At 37.3% G+C, this 18,992-nt stretch overlaps 1 protein-coding gene across 1 annotated transcript in view; it reads left to right on the top strand.

Moving 5' to 3' along the window:
* Positions 1–18,992, top strand: part of LOC107100197 (plexin-A4-like) — a 40,586-nt gene that overhangs the window by 10,231 nt on the left and 11,363 nt on the right. The window contains exon 2 of the mRNA XM_015398603.1: positions 15,891–17,233. Within this exon, the coding sequence (XP_015254089.1) occupies positions 15,989–17,233 (1,245 nt within the window). The 5' untranslated portion in view covers positions 15,891–15,988. The remainder of the gene's footprint in view (positions 1–15,890; positions 17,234–18,992) is intronic.

Here is an 18,992-nt window from a genome sequence, read left to right as displayed (position 1 = left end):
TAACTTAAGTTTCTAGTGGAGCTTTTGATTTGGAAATGTTCTTTTATCATTTTCTTTCCCAACACTACTCATGTTTTGAATGCAGAGTCTGTACATGAGGCTTTCTGAACAGATTAGGCTGCTTTCTTCAATGGGCAGATAAGATGGTACCAAGTAGTGCAGAATTGTGAGATGGATGTTTTTGGGGTTAACGTTTTTCTTTTTTTTTAAACTGAAAATGTGGGAACTTTGTGTTTTCTTCTTCAGCCTTCATTTACTTTGATTCTTCCAGTTGACATTTCAGTGTGGCCAAGCTTCTTCCAATGTTTGCCTTATCTGCTTCAAATTAAATCGAACTTGTATTGGATTTTTTATGGGGTCAGAAAGAGGAGAGTCAGTACAAATGTACAAATATTTTTCTGATTGAAATTTTGGAATTTGTAATATTTATACTTTTTTTTATTTTTAAGTGATTTTTGTTTTCTACTAAACTGTGTTGATCTTTCACATCAAATTCACATAAAAATAAACACTTTGTTGTTGTGACATCAAGTACCTTAGCAAGGCTCTACAGAAAGTGGAACTGAATGATTTTCCTTTTTATCTTTTTTTCCTGATTTATTTTGCAGAAGTTTAACTGTAGTTTTAATTTGAACTACAGCAGCAGAGGCTAAAAAAATAGCTTTTTTTCTTTCATTTAATTTCAAGGTCTGTTTAAATTTACATTAATGGCCATAATTATACTCCATTAATTATTCCATTCCTTTGATTTGACTAGTTCAACTTTAACATTGTAAACAAGTCTATTTCTAGCTCACAGTGGGCTGCTTTTCTAATTACAGACAATTATTTGAAATCACTGGCATTCTTTACCTACTATACTGCTTTCTGATAATATTGGTTTTAGTGTTTTCCAGTAGATATTAAAATAGTGCACAGAAATGGATTTCAATGTGTGCAAAGTACGTTTTTAGAAATAAGGACATGTTAACACAGCAGAGCAGCTTAAATATCAACTCACTTAATCATAGTCATTTCTTATAATAAATTTCTCATTTTCGCTTTGACCTTTTATGGAAATTACGCATCCACTTTTCTGTTTCTGCTCGTTTATCAGTTCCAGGTGGTAACAGATGTACGGCGTGTTTCACAGAATGTGTTTAAACCAGGAGTATCTCAGCAGTTCTGAGGGCACATTTGACACATCTTGTCAAACTGCTCATTTTTTAGTTTTCTGAGATTGTTACACTTGAGGCTGCAAGTCTCTGCAGGTGTAGACATTTCTGTCTTCACTCGTGTGTCCCACATTTTCCATCTCTCCCACATGGCTTTGACTGAGGTAATGTGTCCTGGATAGCAGGAAGACAAACTATGGCATGGATGTATTTTTCTAGTTTAGTTTTCCACAAAGGCAGTTGGAAAAGCTCTTACAACAATGAAAAGCAAATAGTCAAAAGCATGTTCAGTAAATCTCTCAGTATTTTCTCTTGGACCATGTATGCAACATTTTATTTTGTAAGAAGAACTTGCTTTAAAACAAAACATTATATTTGTCCATGTTAAACCATCATAATCTGATGATCATAGACTACAAATCTGACTTAAGAAAAAAACAAAAACAAAGTAAATTTTAGCTTTTAATATTTACTAAATTTCTACAATTTAGTCAAAAGTTGAAAGTAAATCACTCTAACCAAGTTTTTCAAATGTGACACTGTCAGAAGATCAACTGATGTACTATTACATGTGGTATTATATTTATACATTTATTGAAATTCTAATAACCATGGCGCCCACTAATATACTGTAAATTTTTACAGTTTTTTAAGTTTATTGTGCTATTTAGTAGCTGTTTATATATTTTTTTGGCATAGTCCAATGTGTCAAAACATCCTTTTTCTAAACTTTGTCATAATTCTGGTTTACTGGATTGTATTATGTATTCTTTTCTTGTCTTAGTGGAATAATAGGAGCTTAGGGGTGGTTAAACTAGGAAAAATATAACAGATTAATAATGGAACAAGCAGTGATTCTTGTACCAGCTGTGCATCATGAACAACTGGCATCTTAAAGACATTTCTTCAAAGGATTAGAAGGGAGAGCTGTAATCCACATGCTTTGACTAAACCAAATCATCCACTGCGCTGATGAGGCTCACAGATGTGCATTGTGATCTACTTCAGTCTAGATTTGTGTTTACACTGCTGTTTCAATTAGATCAAAAAATGCAAACACTTTGCTTTTCCTTGCCCTGACTTCAATATCTATTTCTGATTTTGTCAAAGATGATTTGTTTCTGAGTCAGGGTAAACCTGCTAGGTGAAATTTTGAAAGTCTGTGTAGAAACAGATTAAGAGACAAATCAAAGCAGCCATTCGTCCTTTTATTATAATCGCCACAAAGCCTTTAGAATGATCAAGCTTCCCTGTTTAGGACGTTAATCTCAGAGGTCAAGTCTGTATCCGCGCTGTTCAAAAAGAAAGAACAAAGACCCAACTACCTGCTGTTTCTGAATGATTAAGATTGAAGATGAAGTAAAATATCGGTCGACATTAGAAATAAAAAGATGATCATGATGAGATATTTGGGTCTAAGCAGGTTACCTCTTATGATCTTACTTAGTAAAACCTGATTTTACCGAGATGCAGTTAGTTTGGCATGTCAATGTTTTTTTTTTTTTTTTTGTCCTGATGCCTGATAAGCTGCAATCATCATGCAATGTGGAATATGTGATGTGTGATACTACAATGATACATTTGTGGTTACAGGTTTTTGGTGCCAGCATGGCATTTCTGAGTATTTGTAACCTTGCATAGTGAGCGTTAAATTCACTCATTGGTGCAGTGGGCGGTGGGGGTTTCATATTGAGTCTAACAGTTAGGGGAGCTTGAAAGATATTTAGATAAATGTCACCGGATTTGTGTGGTATTTTCTGATCAGTTTCAAGTCTGCTATTTTGACAGTCTCTTTTTGCTTAACATTGTTTTTCTTTGCCCAATGCTGATTTATTCAAATAATTCAGTGAAAGTTGTTGATCCTCAAGGCACCAACTGTTTCTAAACATGTTTGAACCTGGTCCACAACTCCTCCGCACCTTCCCCCTCAAGCACTGTCATTATGTCTACATACTGATACTTTATGCTGCAGGTAATCTGGCATGTTTATATGGGAAATTAAGCACCGTTATTCATATTCCCTGAGTTTAATTTGTGTGGCTTATTTCCATGGTTCTGCTCAGGCTTATCAAAATGCTGGGTGAAGACCTACTGCTTCTTTCTAATGTTTGATCACCTCGCTGGCAGATTAGACCTTAAAAAGAAGATGTAAACAAGTTTTGCTCTTCTCTAGTTTGGTTGTTTCTTGGTTTAATTTGAATGCTGAAAGGGAATGTTGTAATATGTTATACCCTGTCCTCTTTGGTTTTTGTCCTGATTACTACTCCAGTCACTGGGGACACTGAAATTAAATCAAACTTCCAATTAAAATATATTTCTTTTGGTAGTTTTTTTAACCTCCTTGTATTTAAGCTGTTGCGCTCAGAAATTTTTTTTCTTGTTCAATTATAGTCCCAACTACTTAAATACTGTGCTGGCCATTAGTGAGGCAATTTAGTTTTTTGGGATGTTTTTGTATATGCGGTGCATGCTTTGAATAAATTCTGATTTTTGTTTTTATTACAAAAATCGTCTAACCTCTTAATTTGTATCTACTATTTTTAAGTCAGTTTTTTTATTCAGTTTTATTTTCTATTTTGATTCTGGGGTCTCAGTTTCTAAGTTGTTGTAACTATCTCCCTCATTTCGTTAACATTATTATTACTACATTAGCTGGCTATTAGCCTTTGTTTAGTAATGCACCAGTATAGGATTTAAAAAAAAAACTGGACTTAGTTGAATGTTTCTGCATTTAGCATTGTCTTTTCAGTTGAAGCATTCAATTATTGCTTGGATTTAAGTTGAAATGGGTTTGGTTTAGCTTGACAGAATGTATCCTGTTTTACTGGGATAGTCTGGGCCATCGTCTACATTCAGTATATTTGAGAAGCAACATTTTCTTAATTTGTATCACATTAACGGGTCAGATCCCTCTAAAAATGGTTGTGAAGCTAAGTTGGTTTCAGACCCTAACCAGCAGAGAACCATTGCCAAAGACAATATAGACTTTGCTTTCAAAAATGCCACCAACATTTCCAAATGTATCATTTTTAATACGGGGGCCTTATATTGCAGTCCTCGAGGTCTGTTAAAGGGATAGTTCGGTATTTTTGACATGAATCTGTATGGCATCCCGATCACCAGCGGCATGCAATCACACTGACTTACCCCTGGCAGCGTCCTGTGAGCAGAGTTATCGTCCAGTTTTGGTCAAGCCGAAAGTAGTCCTGCAGGTTTTTAGGAACAGCGAAATAAAACTTTTCTCTTCCCAAAACATTATGTGTCCAAAAGAGTGATATTTTCGCATCCCAAAAACATTGTAGTGGAAAAAGTCACACGTCGTTATCAATTGGTCCTATTTTCTCTCTGTTCGTATCAGTGCGCGCCGTCATTCAGACAGCGAGCCCAACAACAGCTATGTCTCCCTCCGCCGCGGAGGGAGACATGGCTGTTGTTGGAAAATAGGAAAATAGGACCAATTGATAACGACGTGTGACTTTTTCCACTACAATGTTTTTGTGATGCGAAAATATCACTCTTTTGGACACATAATGTTTTGGGAAGAGAAAAGTTTTATTTCGCTGTTCCTAAAAACCTGCAGGACTACTTTCGGCTTGACCAAAACTGGACGATAACTCTGCTCACAGGACGCTGCCAGGGGTAAGTCAGTGTGATTGCATGCCGCTGGTGATCGGGATGCCATACAGATTCATGTCAAAAATACCGAACTATCCCTTTAAATGTACCTCTCCTGACACACACCTGAAACACATGGCTGAGTTATATTCCCTTTATGAAGCCAAGTTCTACAGTGTCTTGCTAGTAGCCTGATACATTTCAGTTGTTTATTTATACTGTATAGTGCCAATTCACAGCTCATGCCATGTCAAGGCCCTTTAGAGAGAAAAAAATAACCAGATCATACTGATCAGATACAGATTGGTTCAGAGTTTTCTAAGAAAAAACATACTGATTACAGATCATACAGATCAGATACAGATTGGTTCAAAGTTTTCAAAGAAAAAACACGCTGATTGCATCGACCGATTGACTCGATAGCAAGAAGCAGACATGCATAAAGAAGCAGAGATACAAAAGTTATCTGTTAACCAGCTACACATGTGGCCCTGTCCAGGAAAACATAGCCAAGCAGACGAGCTCCGAGTCAGTTTCCATGTCCGAGGATGAAGAGAGCATGTACAGTTAGAGTGAAAAAGCATGACTACACTGAAAAACAGGGCAAAACAGGGCCCATAGCAGCATAGCTATAGAGACAGTTCAGGATAAACTGAGCCTCTATAACTATAAGCTTCATCACACAAAAAAGCAAAGCCTAAAAAGTATACAGGATGTCTGCCTCACAGAAAAGAAAATGCTAGTATGTAGGAGCCTGAATAAACTTAGAAAGCAAGACTCTTCTGGTTTATTACACTGAAATATGCAGTCATACGCAAATACACAGTAGTTTGACATTCTTTTGTGTTATGGTGAAGCTTATGGTGAAGCAAAAATAATCAGTAATTTTACCTTCAAAGATACTGTAGTGTATTGTATGTGCTGATGGGAAAAAAAAGATATGTTTGAAACCAAAGAAACAACAATGATAAGAGGCAAAAGGCTCCTCAAGAGAAGGTAAAGACAAAATTAATTCTTAAAAATAACCCACTGTATGGGGAAAACCTATTTGAAGTTACAGTAACTACAAGTTGATGGAAGCAATGTTTGCATTTGGCTTTCACTTTAGAGTATTGGATAAGGTCTTGATTTAAAGGAAAATTCCGGTTTTTAACACTTTTAGCCCATTTTCTGTAGTGTCCAGGATGAAATCGAATGATCGACACCAAAATTTTGACAATTGGTCCTGTCTCTGCTATTTGGCTCATGCAGAATCCCGCCCTGGCTGCTTCAGAATGGCTTCCATAGTGCATGTCCGATAATGTCCTTAAAACAACCTTAAACGTTCTTTTTTTAAAATATGCTACTCACCGGGTCGTCAGCGCTGTTCAATGACGTTCCAAAAAAAGTTTCGTAGAGAAAAAACGTTCCTGTAGTGTTTTATTTAGCATTTTGTAAATCCCATTGAGTTCTGTTGGAATAGTCAATATCCCTCCGCCACCGGAAACGGAAATGGGGCCTGTTTACACAGTTGTAGTCTTTTCGCTTCACTCTGTGTACTCCGACGTCGAGGTGCTAACGTCTCTGTTAAACACTTTAAAAAACTCTGAAAATGGAATACGAAAGGTGGATTCTTGAGGAGGACATATTGGACTTTGAGTTTGACGGTAGAGGATACTGTCGCCAACTAGTGGTCTGGAGTGTGCTACGCTTCAGATTCGAACGGGAAGCGGAAGTTTATAAGCGGTTGTGATGTATCGGAAAAAATAGTTCTGGGATTTACAAAATGCTAAATAAAACAAGACAGGAACGGTTTTTCTTCACGAAACTTTTTTTGGAACGTCATTGAACAGCGCTGACGACCCGGTGAGTAGCATATTTTAAACAAAGAACGTTTAAGGTTGTTTTAAGGACATTATCGGACATGCACTATGGAAGCCATTCTGAAGCAGCCAGGGGGGGATTCTGCATGAGCCAAATAGCAGAGACAGGACCAATTGTCAAAATTTTGGTGTCGATCATTCGATTTCATCCTGCACACTACAGAAAATGGGCTAAAAGTGTTAAAAACCGGAATTTTCCTTTAACAACCTGGATCATTTATGCTCTCTCAAAAAATGGTTATGACCAAGCCGTTCTTATACAGTCTGATTTATATATTAACACATTATTTTCATATATATCTGGTGTGGTTCTGTCTGTAGTCCAAAAATTCTCCCTTACAGGTAATCTGTACAAGTCTAAACTATCAGAGTAAGGTGTTAATGACCGTCCTTCAACAGTAATGACTTAGAGATTTAGATCTGCACTGATCACAAACTACCAGTCAAAAGCCACACCAGCAAATACTGCAGCCAGAGCAAAGAATGTGTGGGATTGTGTGGAGTTATCAGCCTGTTTTATATTTGATTAATTTGTTGCAAAACATGAATGTCTAACTAATCAGTTATTTTGCAGCATTAAGTGGCAAGCGTTGGATAATCATATTCAGGCACCTGTTAGAAAAACAATCTGTATTTGAACTCTGAGCTCCTAACGAGGATATGTAATTCCCAGATATGAGGTTAAAAAAGGAGAATTTAGCCAGGAGAGGAGACAGGCAGATGGAGGCCATTTGACAGGCCACTTGGTTAGATTTCTGCCTCTTTGATATGATTCTTATTCTGGGAGAACAAATGGGATGGAGACCTGTGACAAGAAAACAATATATTTTTTTAAAAAGGCACACTTAAAGTTGAGTGTTAAAGTGTTTGTTCTCCTTATAGTGTATTATTTTCCTTCAACCATGAACTTGTTTCCTGTTAGAAAATTGCTTTCACTTCTTAATGGATAAGAGAAAATTAAGTATTTGTTTTTACATCTTGATAAAAGGGCACAGCAATTCCTTAATCACATTTTGCCAGCTATAAAACATGCACATCTATTTAAGCATAATGGAGGTCCATGCTGTTTAGTTTGAAATTGTCTTTAAATTAATCATAAGGGAAACACATGACTTAAAAATTGGTTTGAACATCACAGTACTATAGTCCAGTATTCTTGTGATTAAACCATGGACTATGATCTATGTTTGGGCTTGAGAGAGAAGATTTTTATTTATTTAAATAATATTCAGGTGAGTTTTAAATCAAGCTGACAGAGTTCAATCTCGGAGCAAGCTGCTTTACTTGGCTTTTTTTCTTTATAATTCTGCACCAATTTATCGTTGCCATAGCAAACCAAACAAGGTTGCCTTGGAAATTAATCTACTTATAGAGAGGTAAAAATACTGACAACTCTTTGTTTGAATGCGGAAACTGTTTTTTTTTTTTTTCATTCTGCTTTTATTAACCATGGCCTGAATGTAAAAAAACTGTTTAAAGATAAGATTTGTTACTTCTCTTTAATGCTCTCCAGTGAACAGAAAAATCTGTTTTTGAACTGTGATTAATCACTCGTTTAATTTCCCTTGGAAATGGTTTAAAAACTTGAATACTGCTTTGAATTATTCATAAATAGTCATCGGAGGGATCTAGATCCTTTTAAAATATTTTTGATTTCTACATGTGTATCTGTGATGTTCATAAGCCAGTTTATGTTTTTGCATTCGTTTGACATGTACCCAGACGACAGTGCAATCAGAGGGCTTTCACTGCAATATCAACAGCCCTGTGGTGGATTAGACCTCCTAACCCTGATCTTGACGGGGTATCTTGTGACAGTAATCCATGCCGCTAATCCACGTCTTGATGTAAACACCAAGGACAACCCGCCTTCTATCCTCCGTGTCCTTGTTTTTTCCCCCCACTGCTGCCTTTCTGAGAGAAGTTTGTATGCCATCTGTTTATTGTATCAGTGGGGATCAGTTTAATGCAGTGCTCATGTTGAACCTACTCTCTCCATAGTCATTACTTAACTTGTCTTTTAAATGAAAGGGTTGCCCAGTTATTATCCTGCATAGTAATTACATCAGTGTGTGATTGATAATCACATTGATGCAGTTTGTTGGTGGAGTCCATTTTTTCCACTGACGATCATGGGAATAGTTTTAACTATTTTGAAGGAATTAAAATATTTGCCTCTGCAGCAAAAATACAACTTTCTTTAAAAAATTATGCTAACATAACTGTATCCTAGAAATAAGACAAAACAGCATTCTGATTTCCTTCAGTTTTTTATTTAATTTAAAGTTTTAGCTTTAAAAACTGACATGAATTGGGACAACATTCTTGATTATATAGAAAATCCTTTTTTTGGCCTATAAGGTTCATGTGTTTTAGTAATGGAGTTTTCTGTTGTTGTTTGTATATTAGGACTAGTGGGTAAATGCATGCATTGCTACTGCTGTTCAAGGGCATTCACAGACTTTGTTTTCCTCTGGTCTTGGTTGTTTGCTACAGTGCATAGTAGGGTTTATTCCTCTGATCTCTGCTGCAGCCCAGCAGGTAGCCATGCTTGAATGAGTTTTGGTGGGACGGGAAGGAGGTTGGGGGTCCACTCCAATCACTACATCCCTAACTTGAGACGCACATCTCTACAACTTGAGCTCTTTCTTACAGTACCTCTCTTTACCAGTCTCTTTCTGCCTTATTTTACTGAGTCTTTGTGTATTCTTTCTACCTTTTTAACTCATCAAGCTTCCATTTCTTCTAAAACCAGCTTTTACAGAAAAGAAAATCCCTCATGATAGCAGAAGTGGACATGACAAAATTTAAACCACATTTGTCTGTTTTGTTTCTCTGTTATATTAGAATAACAATTTTGATAAATAGAAATAAATATTTTTTTCCCCAAGTTTTTTTGTATTTTTAACTTTGAAAGTCAAGTTTTTCAGATCAAACAGATGACGCTCTTTGACAGTGGTAGTAGTTTTAGCACATAAATCTAGGACCATCACAGTAGAATACTATAACTATTTAGTGTTGGAAATATTAATAAGTATGTTTCCTTCAGATGAGCTCAGGACCAGAGCTTCATAGAATGGATTTCTACTCCTGAGCAGCTCTATTCAATCCCTACATCACCAAGTGAATGCAAAGTATCAGATGCAGTGGTGTAAAGCATGCTGACACTGAACTCTAGAACAGTGGAAGATTTGGTGGAGGGGGGGTTACTTTATGAGTTGTTGTTCAGGAGCTGGGATTGGCCCCTTGTTTCAGTGAAATTAACTCTGAATGCTTTAGCATCCATAGATTTTGGACAATACTATTTTTCTAACTTTGTGAGAACAGTTTGGAGATGACCCCTTCCTCTTCCAACATGCAAAAAGCATTGTTCATAAAGACATGGATGAGAGGTTTGGATAAAGTTGACTGCCCTGCATGATTCTGACTTGGACATAATAGAACACCTTTGGGATGAATTAAAGATTAGATCAAGGACCACACCTTTGTGTCCAACATGAATACTTAACCTCACAAATGGCCTTCTGGTTGTACAGTCAAGATTTACCTAAATTCTCTAAGAGTTAAATCTTTAATTGTTACATATGTGGACCAACATCGTGCTGACTATTGATTAGGAACAACATGTCCCAAAAATTATATGCAAATCAAGGCAGTTTGAATTATTACTGGCAAAGAGTCAAGAGAAAGAGAACTTGTTTATAACATCATCCCATTTTAACCTGAAACACTCAAAAAATGTAAAAAAATACTATATAATTCTATTCAATTCTCAAATAATCATAAAGAGATTAGGTAATTGAACAATACTTTATGTATTCATAGTGAATGATTAACCATAAACAATTTATTTTGCATATCAGCAGGAATGGCATAAAAACCTGCAGCATTTCTCTCTGTAATTACTCCACTTCTTACCCTCTTATCTCATGATCCTGGTTTACTCATAAGACTTGTTTTCAAATAAGACATTTTTCGTTTTATTGTTGCTGTTGTAAATAGGTAAGCTTTTTCAGAAAGAAATTGGCATCTGCTTCATTTCCTAGTAATTTCTCCCAGATAAACACTTCCCCCCTTCTATCAGACTCTTCATAGGAAGGGATTACCTCGCTGGAGCCTGTTGGTCTTTTTTTTTTTTACCTTCATCTCTTGAGTAGTTCATATGTTATCAAAGAAATGTTCCCTGTCACATTTATTGTGTATTTTTGATGGTTGCTATGTCCATAATTAGCTTTGTGGTCAGCAAAGCACTGTCTATAAAATAAATGATTTAAAATGGTGTAGATTGGGTTTTGGAAAAAGTGTTCCCCCTGTTCTACAGCCTATATGGAAGTTTTTTTTTATTTGGCAGACTGAATACTTTGATGCTGCAGTCATGTAGATTTATTTTCTTTTTTCTTTTTTCCTCTCCCTTGATGTACCTTTTATATATAATTTTGAAAATATCAAACCAAGGTATACAAGTGACCCCAACTATATCTAATAATTGTTCTGAATGCTTTATTTTTCCTTTTATTATTAGGTGTGGGATACAGGTGTGTTTAAAAAATGAAATAAGACCCTCTATGAAAGCTTTTTATTTAGCATTCAGATACACATTTAAAGATCATTGTGAGCTGAAAAAAGTTGTCATGCTTTTCACATGACTCAGGGCAACTAAAAAAACACAAAAAAATGCTCCATACCACTGAGACGGACCCAACAGAACCAATCAAACAGGAGCCGTCTGGGTCGGTCTAGATATCAATGAATATCGTATCCAGTCCTTTGATTCATAAGGTATAAACCATCTATCTTTTAGTTATACATAACCTGCAAATTCTGTAGGAGTATTAGAAAAATTCTCTAACATACAGCAACAATAAATGTAAAAATGTAACCATTGATCACTGACAGAATGGAAGCTTTTCTCTAACTTGCTTGTTCTCCGTTCCATAATGCTGCAATGCTTTCTTGAAAACACTATAATGAAATACAAAAAAAAAAAAAGGTCTGTTCTATTTAACTTGGTGTATAATAACATTAAGAAAGTAAAATATAGATAAAGCGATTAATGTATGAAACGTGTTTGAAAAAAAAGAAAAGGATTCTTAATAGTAAAAGTCTTGTGGTACTTTCCTCTGTTGACAGATTTTGTCTAACGGGGGGCCTTTATGGGGCAGCTCAGTGCAGCAGTGGGTAGCACTGCTGCCTTGCAGGAAGAAGGTTGCGGGTTTCGATTCCTGGCCTGGGGTCTTTCTGCATGGAGTTTCCATATTCTACCTGAGCATGCGTGGGTTATCTCTGGGTACTCCGGCTTCCTCCCACAATCTAAAAACATGACTGTTAGGTTAATTGGCTTCTCTAAATTCTCCTTAGGTGTGAGTGTGTGTGTGTGAGAATTGTTTGTCCTGTTTGTCTCTGTGTTGCCCTGCGATGGACTGGCGACCTGTCCAGGGTGTACCCTGCCTCTCGCCCGTAGATAGCTGGAGATAGGCACCAGCAGCCCTCGTGACCCCACTTGGGATTAAGTGTGTCAGAAAATGGATGGATGGATGGGGGGCCTTGATGACTTAACCCTAAAATAGAGAACAGATGATGCAAATTTGCAGCAAAAAGATTATAAAGTTTAAACTGATTCTCAATAGCTTTACACATATGTTCTTATTTGTTATGGATATTAGATACACATAATGCAAATAGTTTTTAACTTGATAAAGAAAAAAATGGCCAGATATATTCAAAAGGTCCAGGTCTGAATTAGAGGCTCTGTCCCCTTCTCCCACATAACTAAGGCCATAACACTAACCATGATTTATATCTGAATAACCAAGAGTTTGGGTTATTCTATCTTACATACCACAATCATTGAACTTATGGGCTTATCATGACTGGCATCACATTAGCTTTATTTTCTTTGTTGATTTCTGATTTTTTACCTGTGTAAAAGCAAACCAGAGCTATTATTTTGGTATTGTGACAGAGGTTATTCTGTCAAATTGCATTTGTTTTAAAGGTATAGTGCAGGATTTTTGCAAATTGTTTTATTTCTCTGCTTTAAAACAAAAATGCACATGCACAACCCTGTACCCGCTGCCAAGAGGAAACACCTATTAAACGCGTGCAAGAGTGTGCACAAGCCCATTTCTCTTTGTGCACACTCTGTTTTTTCATCACTCCTCCAAGCTTACTTTCTAAAAAAAGATTTGCAATTTTTCCACTCTATTAGACATATCACCAGAATGATTGACAATTAGTAGGACCACTTATTTTGATGATCCACCCAGAAAAAGAACATCCTCCACTATACCTTTAAGCTATCCTTAGTGTCACATCTAAATTCAAAAGTAATGCTGAAAAGGGTGTGAAAAAGTTGAGCACACACGTCAGACAGAATCACAGATCAACTATGCTTAAGATTATCTAGCTTATGAGCCCCTATTTATTATTTCCGTGTGAACACTTATGCCTATTGGATAAACCCGCAGAACCAGGGTGAGCTTTAATTAATGGAGTTTGATGATTAGCAGGCAAAAGCAAACAGCAGTTAAACACCCCCACCCCATCCACTATCAGTGAGGATAATTGCGTTTCAGCAACAAATTTATGTGGCAGACATGCTGCCTTTACAGAGGCATCACTGATGAGGTGTTTTTAGAGCGCTAATGCATTACAACTGCCAAACTTGCATTTCTCAAGGGACGCTGCATGAAGCTTTTGTCTTGTTTTTTTCTAATAGCGTTTTGTTTAGTTTGTGGCTGTAAGCTGAGTATGAATGCATTTGTGTTTATACACAAGAGAGGGAAAAAAAAAGGATTACCAAGCTCTTTCTCTCCCTTCATCATTCCTCACACTTGATTCCCTTTTAGTCTTTTTACTCCTCAGTCTCGGTTGCTTTTGCAATTTGCTTAATTTTTATTTGGTGTTTAGCTTAAATTGTAGGAAAAGAAATTGGCTGGGATTTGCTTGACCGTTGCTCTTCTCGGTGTGAAATTAATATTCGTCTCCCTTTTTTTATTTTTAGAGGTGCCTTATGGGCTCAGTGCCCTATCATTAGTCTTGAAGTGGCAGCAGCTTTCCTCAGGACTTCTGTGTAAACATCTTTCTCTCTGTTTCAGTTGCCTTTATATCACATTTTATTTCAGTGGGTGAACACTCTGTGGAATCCTTTGTTTCCATTATTTTGCAGTAGATACAAATTCTGATTTTTACAGTATTATTTTGGCGGAATTTTGTAAGAACCCTAAGAAGCACAAAATTACTCAATTTTATTCAAATACTTCTTACTAGAATCCAGTGGAATGAACTGCTTCAGAAATCACCTAAGCAGTAAGGTTGAACAAAAGATTATTTCTTGGGGAGCAACCATGTGATGCTCAAGGTGACTCTACAGGAGCTGCAAGTAACCATAACTCAGGTGGGCAAATTGTTCAGTTTAGGGACAGTCTGTTCAGCCTACTATACATGCTTAAATGTTCCCATAAGAAAGGACTAATTGCCACACCTTAAGTCCACCTTCTATACAATAGATAAGGTGTGACAAAAATGCTATTATTATATATAAAAAAGTGCGATTGATGCCATTGGTCCAGCTGACTGGCAGTGTGAAAGTGGTAGAATATATGAGACAGACCCTTTTCAGAGATGAAACACTACTTCCTAAAGCTAATTTTGATACCTTCTGGCCAGTCCATACCGTTCTTCCAATAACTGTTTACAAAGAGTTAATCACTTGGAAGCCAGAGCCTGCATTAGTCAGAACCTGAGTCAATTTGAGTAAAATGTCATCTCCTAAACCAACATTCACCTCAACTTTAAACACAATCATTTGCTTTTATACATTAGGTCTGCCCTAAAACTTGACTTTAATTAGTAGATGAATCCGTCCACTCTGAGTCTTGAATGAATTCTCATTAACCTATACTATGTTTTTGCAGAATTATTTCATATTTTACTCTGTTTTGATCTCTTCCCTTTCTCACCATGCAATCTTATGCCTTTGTTTCTGCTATGCTAATGATGCCTCTATGCACACACAGCTAAATATGCGCGACCTGTCTCGGAATCAGTCTCCATCCCTCTCATCATCAGCTCACGGGCTGTTTTTCATTGCTCTTGGTTTGCCTTCATGAAGGGTCACTTCTTTTTAAGAGGCTGCGTTTTCCACCATCATGTCTGATGGACATTTATATGTAAAACCAAAATGTGGTCTGTTTCATGGGGAAATCCTGAAGTTCAGTTTCTAAAAGGCTCTAGATACTTAGAAATGAAGATGGAAAGCTCTCATGTAGTTTTGATTGTTTTCAAATTATTAAAAAATTATTCTTCTCAATATTCATTTGTAAAGAGATTGAGATTGATTGATATGCTAATCCAATCATTTGGTGTGAAGTAACTGTTGTTTACACCCCATTTGGCTAGCAAAGTCATCGTATTGACTGCTGAATACATCGATCATATGCAGTTCTATGCCTTTAACATTATTTTTCAGTAGCGTGCTTTACAGTTGTATTTTTATGTGGAGAATGTGCAAATAACTTTAAGTCCAAAGGAAAGCATTTTTTATTTTTATTTTTTTGCAGCTGCTAGCACTTTCAACCTTTTTGTTGCTCTCTGGCCTATAAACACCCCTTCTTGTGTTTGGATACGTGAATGCAGGAAATTTAAAGAGCAAAAGATTTTCCTGTTCTCTTTGCTAGCAGTGTCAGCAGGTAAGCTGCCCCATTGGGAGAGAAGAGAGAAGTCGTCAAAGCATGCAGATTTTTATTCCAAGGGGAGAATCAATTAGGGGCGTAGAGGCTGGAGCAGAAAGCAAATAGAGATGGAGAGGGGCAGGGGTCCATGCAGAGAGGTGGTGAAAGCCATGCTGATCATCTCCCTTGAGATAAAGCCTGACTCCTTTTTCTCTTTCCCATTTGCTGTACCTGATCTCAAAGTTTGTTTTATTCAATCTTTACTTGACATTCGGCAGTTCTAAAGTCTCCATAAAAACAATTTGACGCTTTGATTTTGAAATTAATTAATGTGATTGCTTTATCTCAATCTCATTTTATTTTAGATTTTTTTTTTTTTTGTAGCCCACTACTTCTCCAAATATAGATTGTTCAAGGGTCTCAGATGCATGGTATGAACACCTGTCTAAAACATTAATTTGCTCTGTTTTAATCTGTGCCAGATAAAACTAGAGCACGGTCCACTTTATTTGAAAGTAATTTGTTGGTGATAGGAGTTCATGTGCCGGTTTTCACTTTTTTTTTTCTTTCTCTCTCCCTTCCTGCAGGTGCATAATGTTCTCCGTCTCAGAACAAGCTTGATCCTGCAACAGTGCTGGACTGTGCCTCTGTCCTTCTCCTTACCTGCCCAACCATCAGCACAGCCATGGCATCCCACAGAAGAACACGGACCTATTTTTTCTTATGCTGCTTCCTTTTTAGTTTGGTGCTTCCTTCGGCATCACAGACGGTGGTGCAAGCCCCACAGGCCCACAGTGCCGGATCTCAAGTAATCACAGCCTTGCTCCAAGAGGACGGGTATGCCTCATTTTATGCTGAAAACCCAGAGTGGACATTTAACCATCTTGCTGTGGACTATCGCAATGGCAATGTTTATTTGGGAGCAGTCAATCGCATATACAAATTGTCTCCAAGTTTGGAGGTCCAAGTGTCCCATGAGACTGGTCCAGATGAAGACAACCGCAAGTGCTACCCACCTCGCATTGTTCAGCCTTGCAGTGAGCAACTGACTCTTACCAACAATGTGAACAAGATGCTTTTAATGGACTATAGGGAGAACCGGTTGCTAGCTTGTGGAAGCCTATACCAGGGCATCTGCAAACTCCTCCGTCTAGATGACCTGTTCAAACTGGGAGAGCCCTTCCACAAGAAAGAGCACTACCTCTCTGGTGTCAATGAGAGTGGCTCCGTTTTCGGTGTCATTGTTTCCTATGGCAATGCTTCTCCAGACATGTTGTTTGTAGCCACAGCAGTTGATGGTAAACCAGAGTACTTCCCGACCATCTCTAGCAGAAAGCTGGCCAGAAACTCAGAGGAGGATGGCATGTTTGCCTACGTCTTCCATGATGAGTTTGTGGCCTCTATGATTAAGATCCCTTCGGATACATTCACCGTTATACCTGACTTTGACATATATTACATTTATGGCTTTGCCAGTGGGAACTTTGTCTACTTCTTAACTTTGCAACCTGAAATGGGAGGCGGACCCACCACAGGGTCCTCTTCAGCTGGCCGGGAGCAAGTTTACACATCCAAGATTGTTCGCCTCTGCAAGGCAGACACTGCATTTAACTCGTATGTTGAGGTCCCTATCGGGTGCATAAGTGGAAACGTGGAGTACAGATTACTTGAAGCAGCCTACTTATCAAAAGCCGGTTCTATACTTGCACCTTCACTGGACGTGGCCCCAGATGACGATGTGCTTTTTGCCATCTTCTCAAAAGGTCAAAAGAGGCGTCCAAGGCAAGCCTCCCAGGACTCTGCTCTGTGTGTTTTTTCACTTCGAAAGATCAATGAGAAAATCAAGGAAAGGTTGCAGTCCTGCTACAAAGGAGAGGGGACATTGGATCTGGCCTGGCTGAAAGTCAAAGATATTCCTTGCAGCAGTGCGGTGAGTATACTACAACAAAATGCAAACAGGATTTTTTTTTTTTTTTTAATGCCAACACAGTGGAAATGTAAAACAAATGTTCTCATTAAAAAACAAAAGGCACTATAGAGGATATTTTCTATGCTTTGGAAGCTATTTTTTCTTTCTTATACTGAAGAACTAGATCTATGTTATTTGCATTTTCAAAACAACCTTAATTGGACTATCATTTTTCTCAGAAAAAAACAAAACAGTGCACATTTTATTCCTTGTGATTCTGATAAAATAGATGTTTCTCTGAAGTATGCTGGTTGTGATTTTCACCGATGTTTCTCTAATGAGCCCTGCCGCACTAGGGGGGAGTTACCAACATAATGTTCTTCAGTGGGTTCATAATCCCGCCAGTCACAATGAGATGTTCGCCATCCACCGCCTGTTTAAATCTGCTCACCCCTTAAACAGTGCAGCCGAACACTGAGCCAAATTACCATAATTTTACTCTCCATTACAGCATTACAAATTCAGTGGTTCAGTTCATTTGATTTCTCTCTTTGCGCATATAACAAATAGGGTTAAATTGGGTGTTGGATGTTTGGGCTACTTTCCCAGGCAACCTCTGTTTTCTGTACCTTTGTTATTTTCATGCTATTAAATATTTAAAATAAAGAATAATTAGAATCAAGAAGATCTTAATTATTAAACCATATACAGCCATTTAAAATGCTTCAAACACTGTCACCCAGGACGCCAATGACTCGGCCATGGCACAATATGTAGCACATCCCGATGCTGCTAAGCACATATTATCCTGATCTCAGTCATGTCCTACACTGAGACATTATGATGTTGACCCCACTTATGTTTGGCCCTCAGATAACTGTGTTAATCTATTAATCTATCTCTGGCACTGCACACGTGCCAGGGTGCCGTTGTCTGCAGCTTGAGGGTCTGATAAATCATGCCTTGGGTAGAGCTGCTGGCAGGGAGAGTAAGAAGTGAGGGAGCACAAAGGGGTTAGCACTGAGAAATTATGCCCTTTTAGCATTGCACCAACACCATTGCATAAATTATGTCCTGTTGACCAAGTGACAATGAACTCAGGAGATATATTAATTCTGAGATACACAAGCGTGAGCATCTCCATGCAGTTGCAGGTATGTTTGCTAAAACAGTGAACATAGAGATTGGGGCATAAAGCAGTTTTCCAAGTGTCTAACAGAGAAAGTCTGTTCTTATCTGCATCAAAAAACACAAGACATCCCCTTTTAAAGCTAGCTTCTGATTTGTCTGTAGACATGGTTCTCAAAAATTATTCACTATGTCTACTAAGACACCCTCAAACACTTTCATTGAACACTCTTAAACACTTTAATATGCAGTGGTGCTTTGAGAATAGAGAGTGGCAAACTTGTTTTTTAGTTCCTGCTCCCTGTAGACATTCAAATTAAAGAATCACATAAATATCAACTAAAGTGTAAACATGTTTTAATGGGGAATTTCCTTATTTAAAGTTTAGAAAATTCAATTCATAATTTCATCATTTTCCAAGTATTGTGTGAATATAGAAAAAAAATAGTGGAATGGAGATCAGTTTTATTTTCAATGTTATTCTTTATCATATTCTCTCCTGTCTCAATATGTGCCCTACAACCCGCCTTTGTCATTTCTCCATTATCTTTCATTGTCTTTCATTCCTTTGTGTTATTTTGCTTTCAAGTATCCTCCTTAATATATATATATATATATATATATATATATATATATATATATATATATATAT

This window comes from Cyprinodon variegatus, unplaced genomic scaffold, assembly GCF_000732505.1.
Source record: "Cyprinodon variegatus isolate N-32 unplaced genomic scaffold, C_variegatus-1.0 Scaffold944, whole genome shotgun sequence".
Classification (NCBI taxonomy): domain Eukaryota; kingdom Metazoa; phylum Chordata; class Actinopteri; order Cyprinodontiformes; family Cyprinodontidae; genus Cyprinodon; species Cyprinodon variegatus.
The sequence above is the reverse complement of the archived record's forward strand: the minus strand, read 5'-3'. Positions and strand labels throughout refer to the sequence as shown.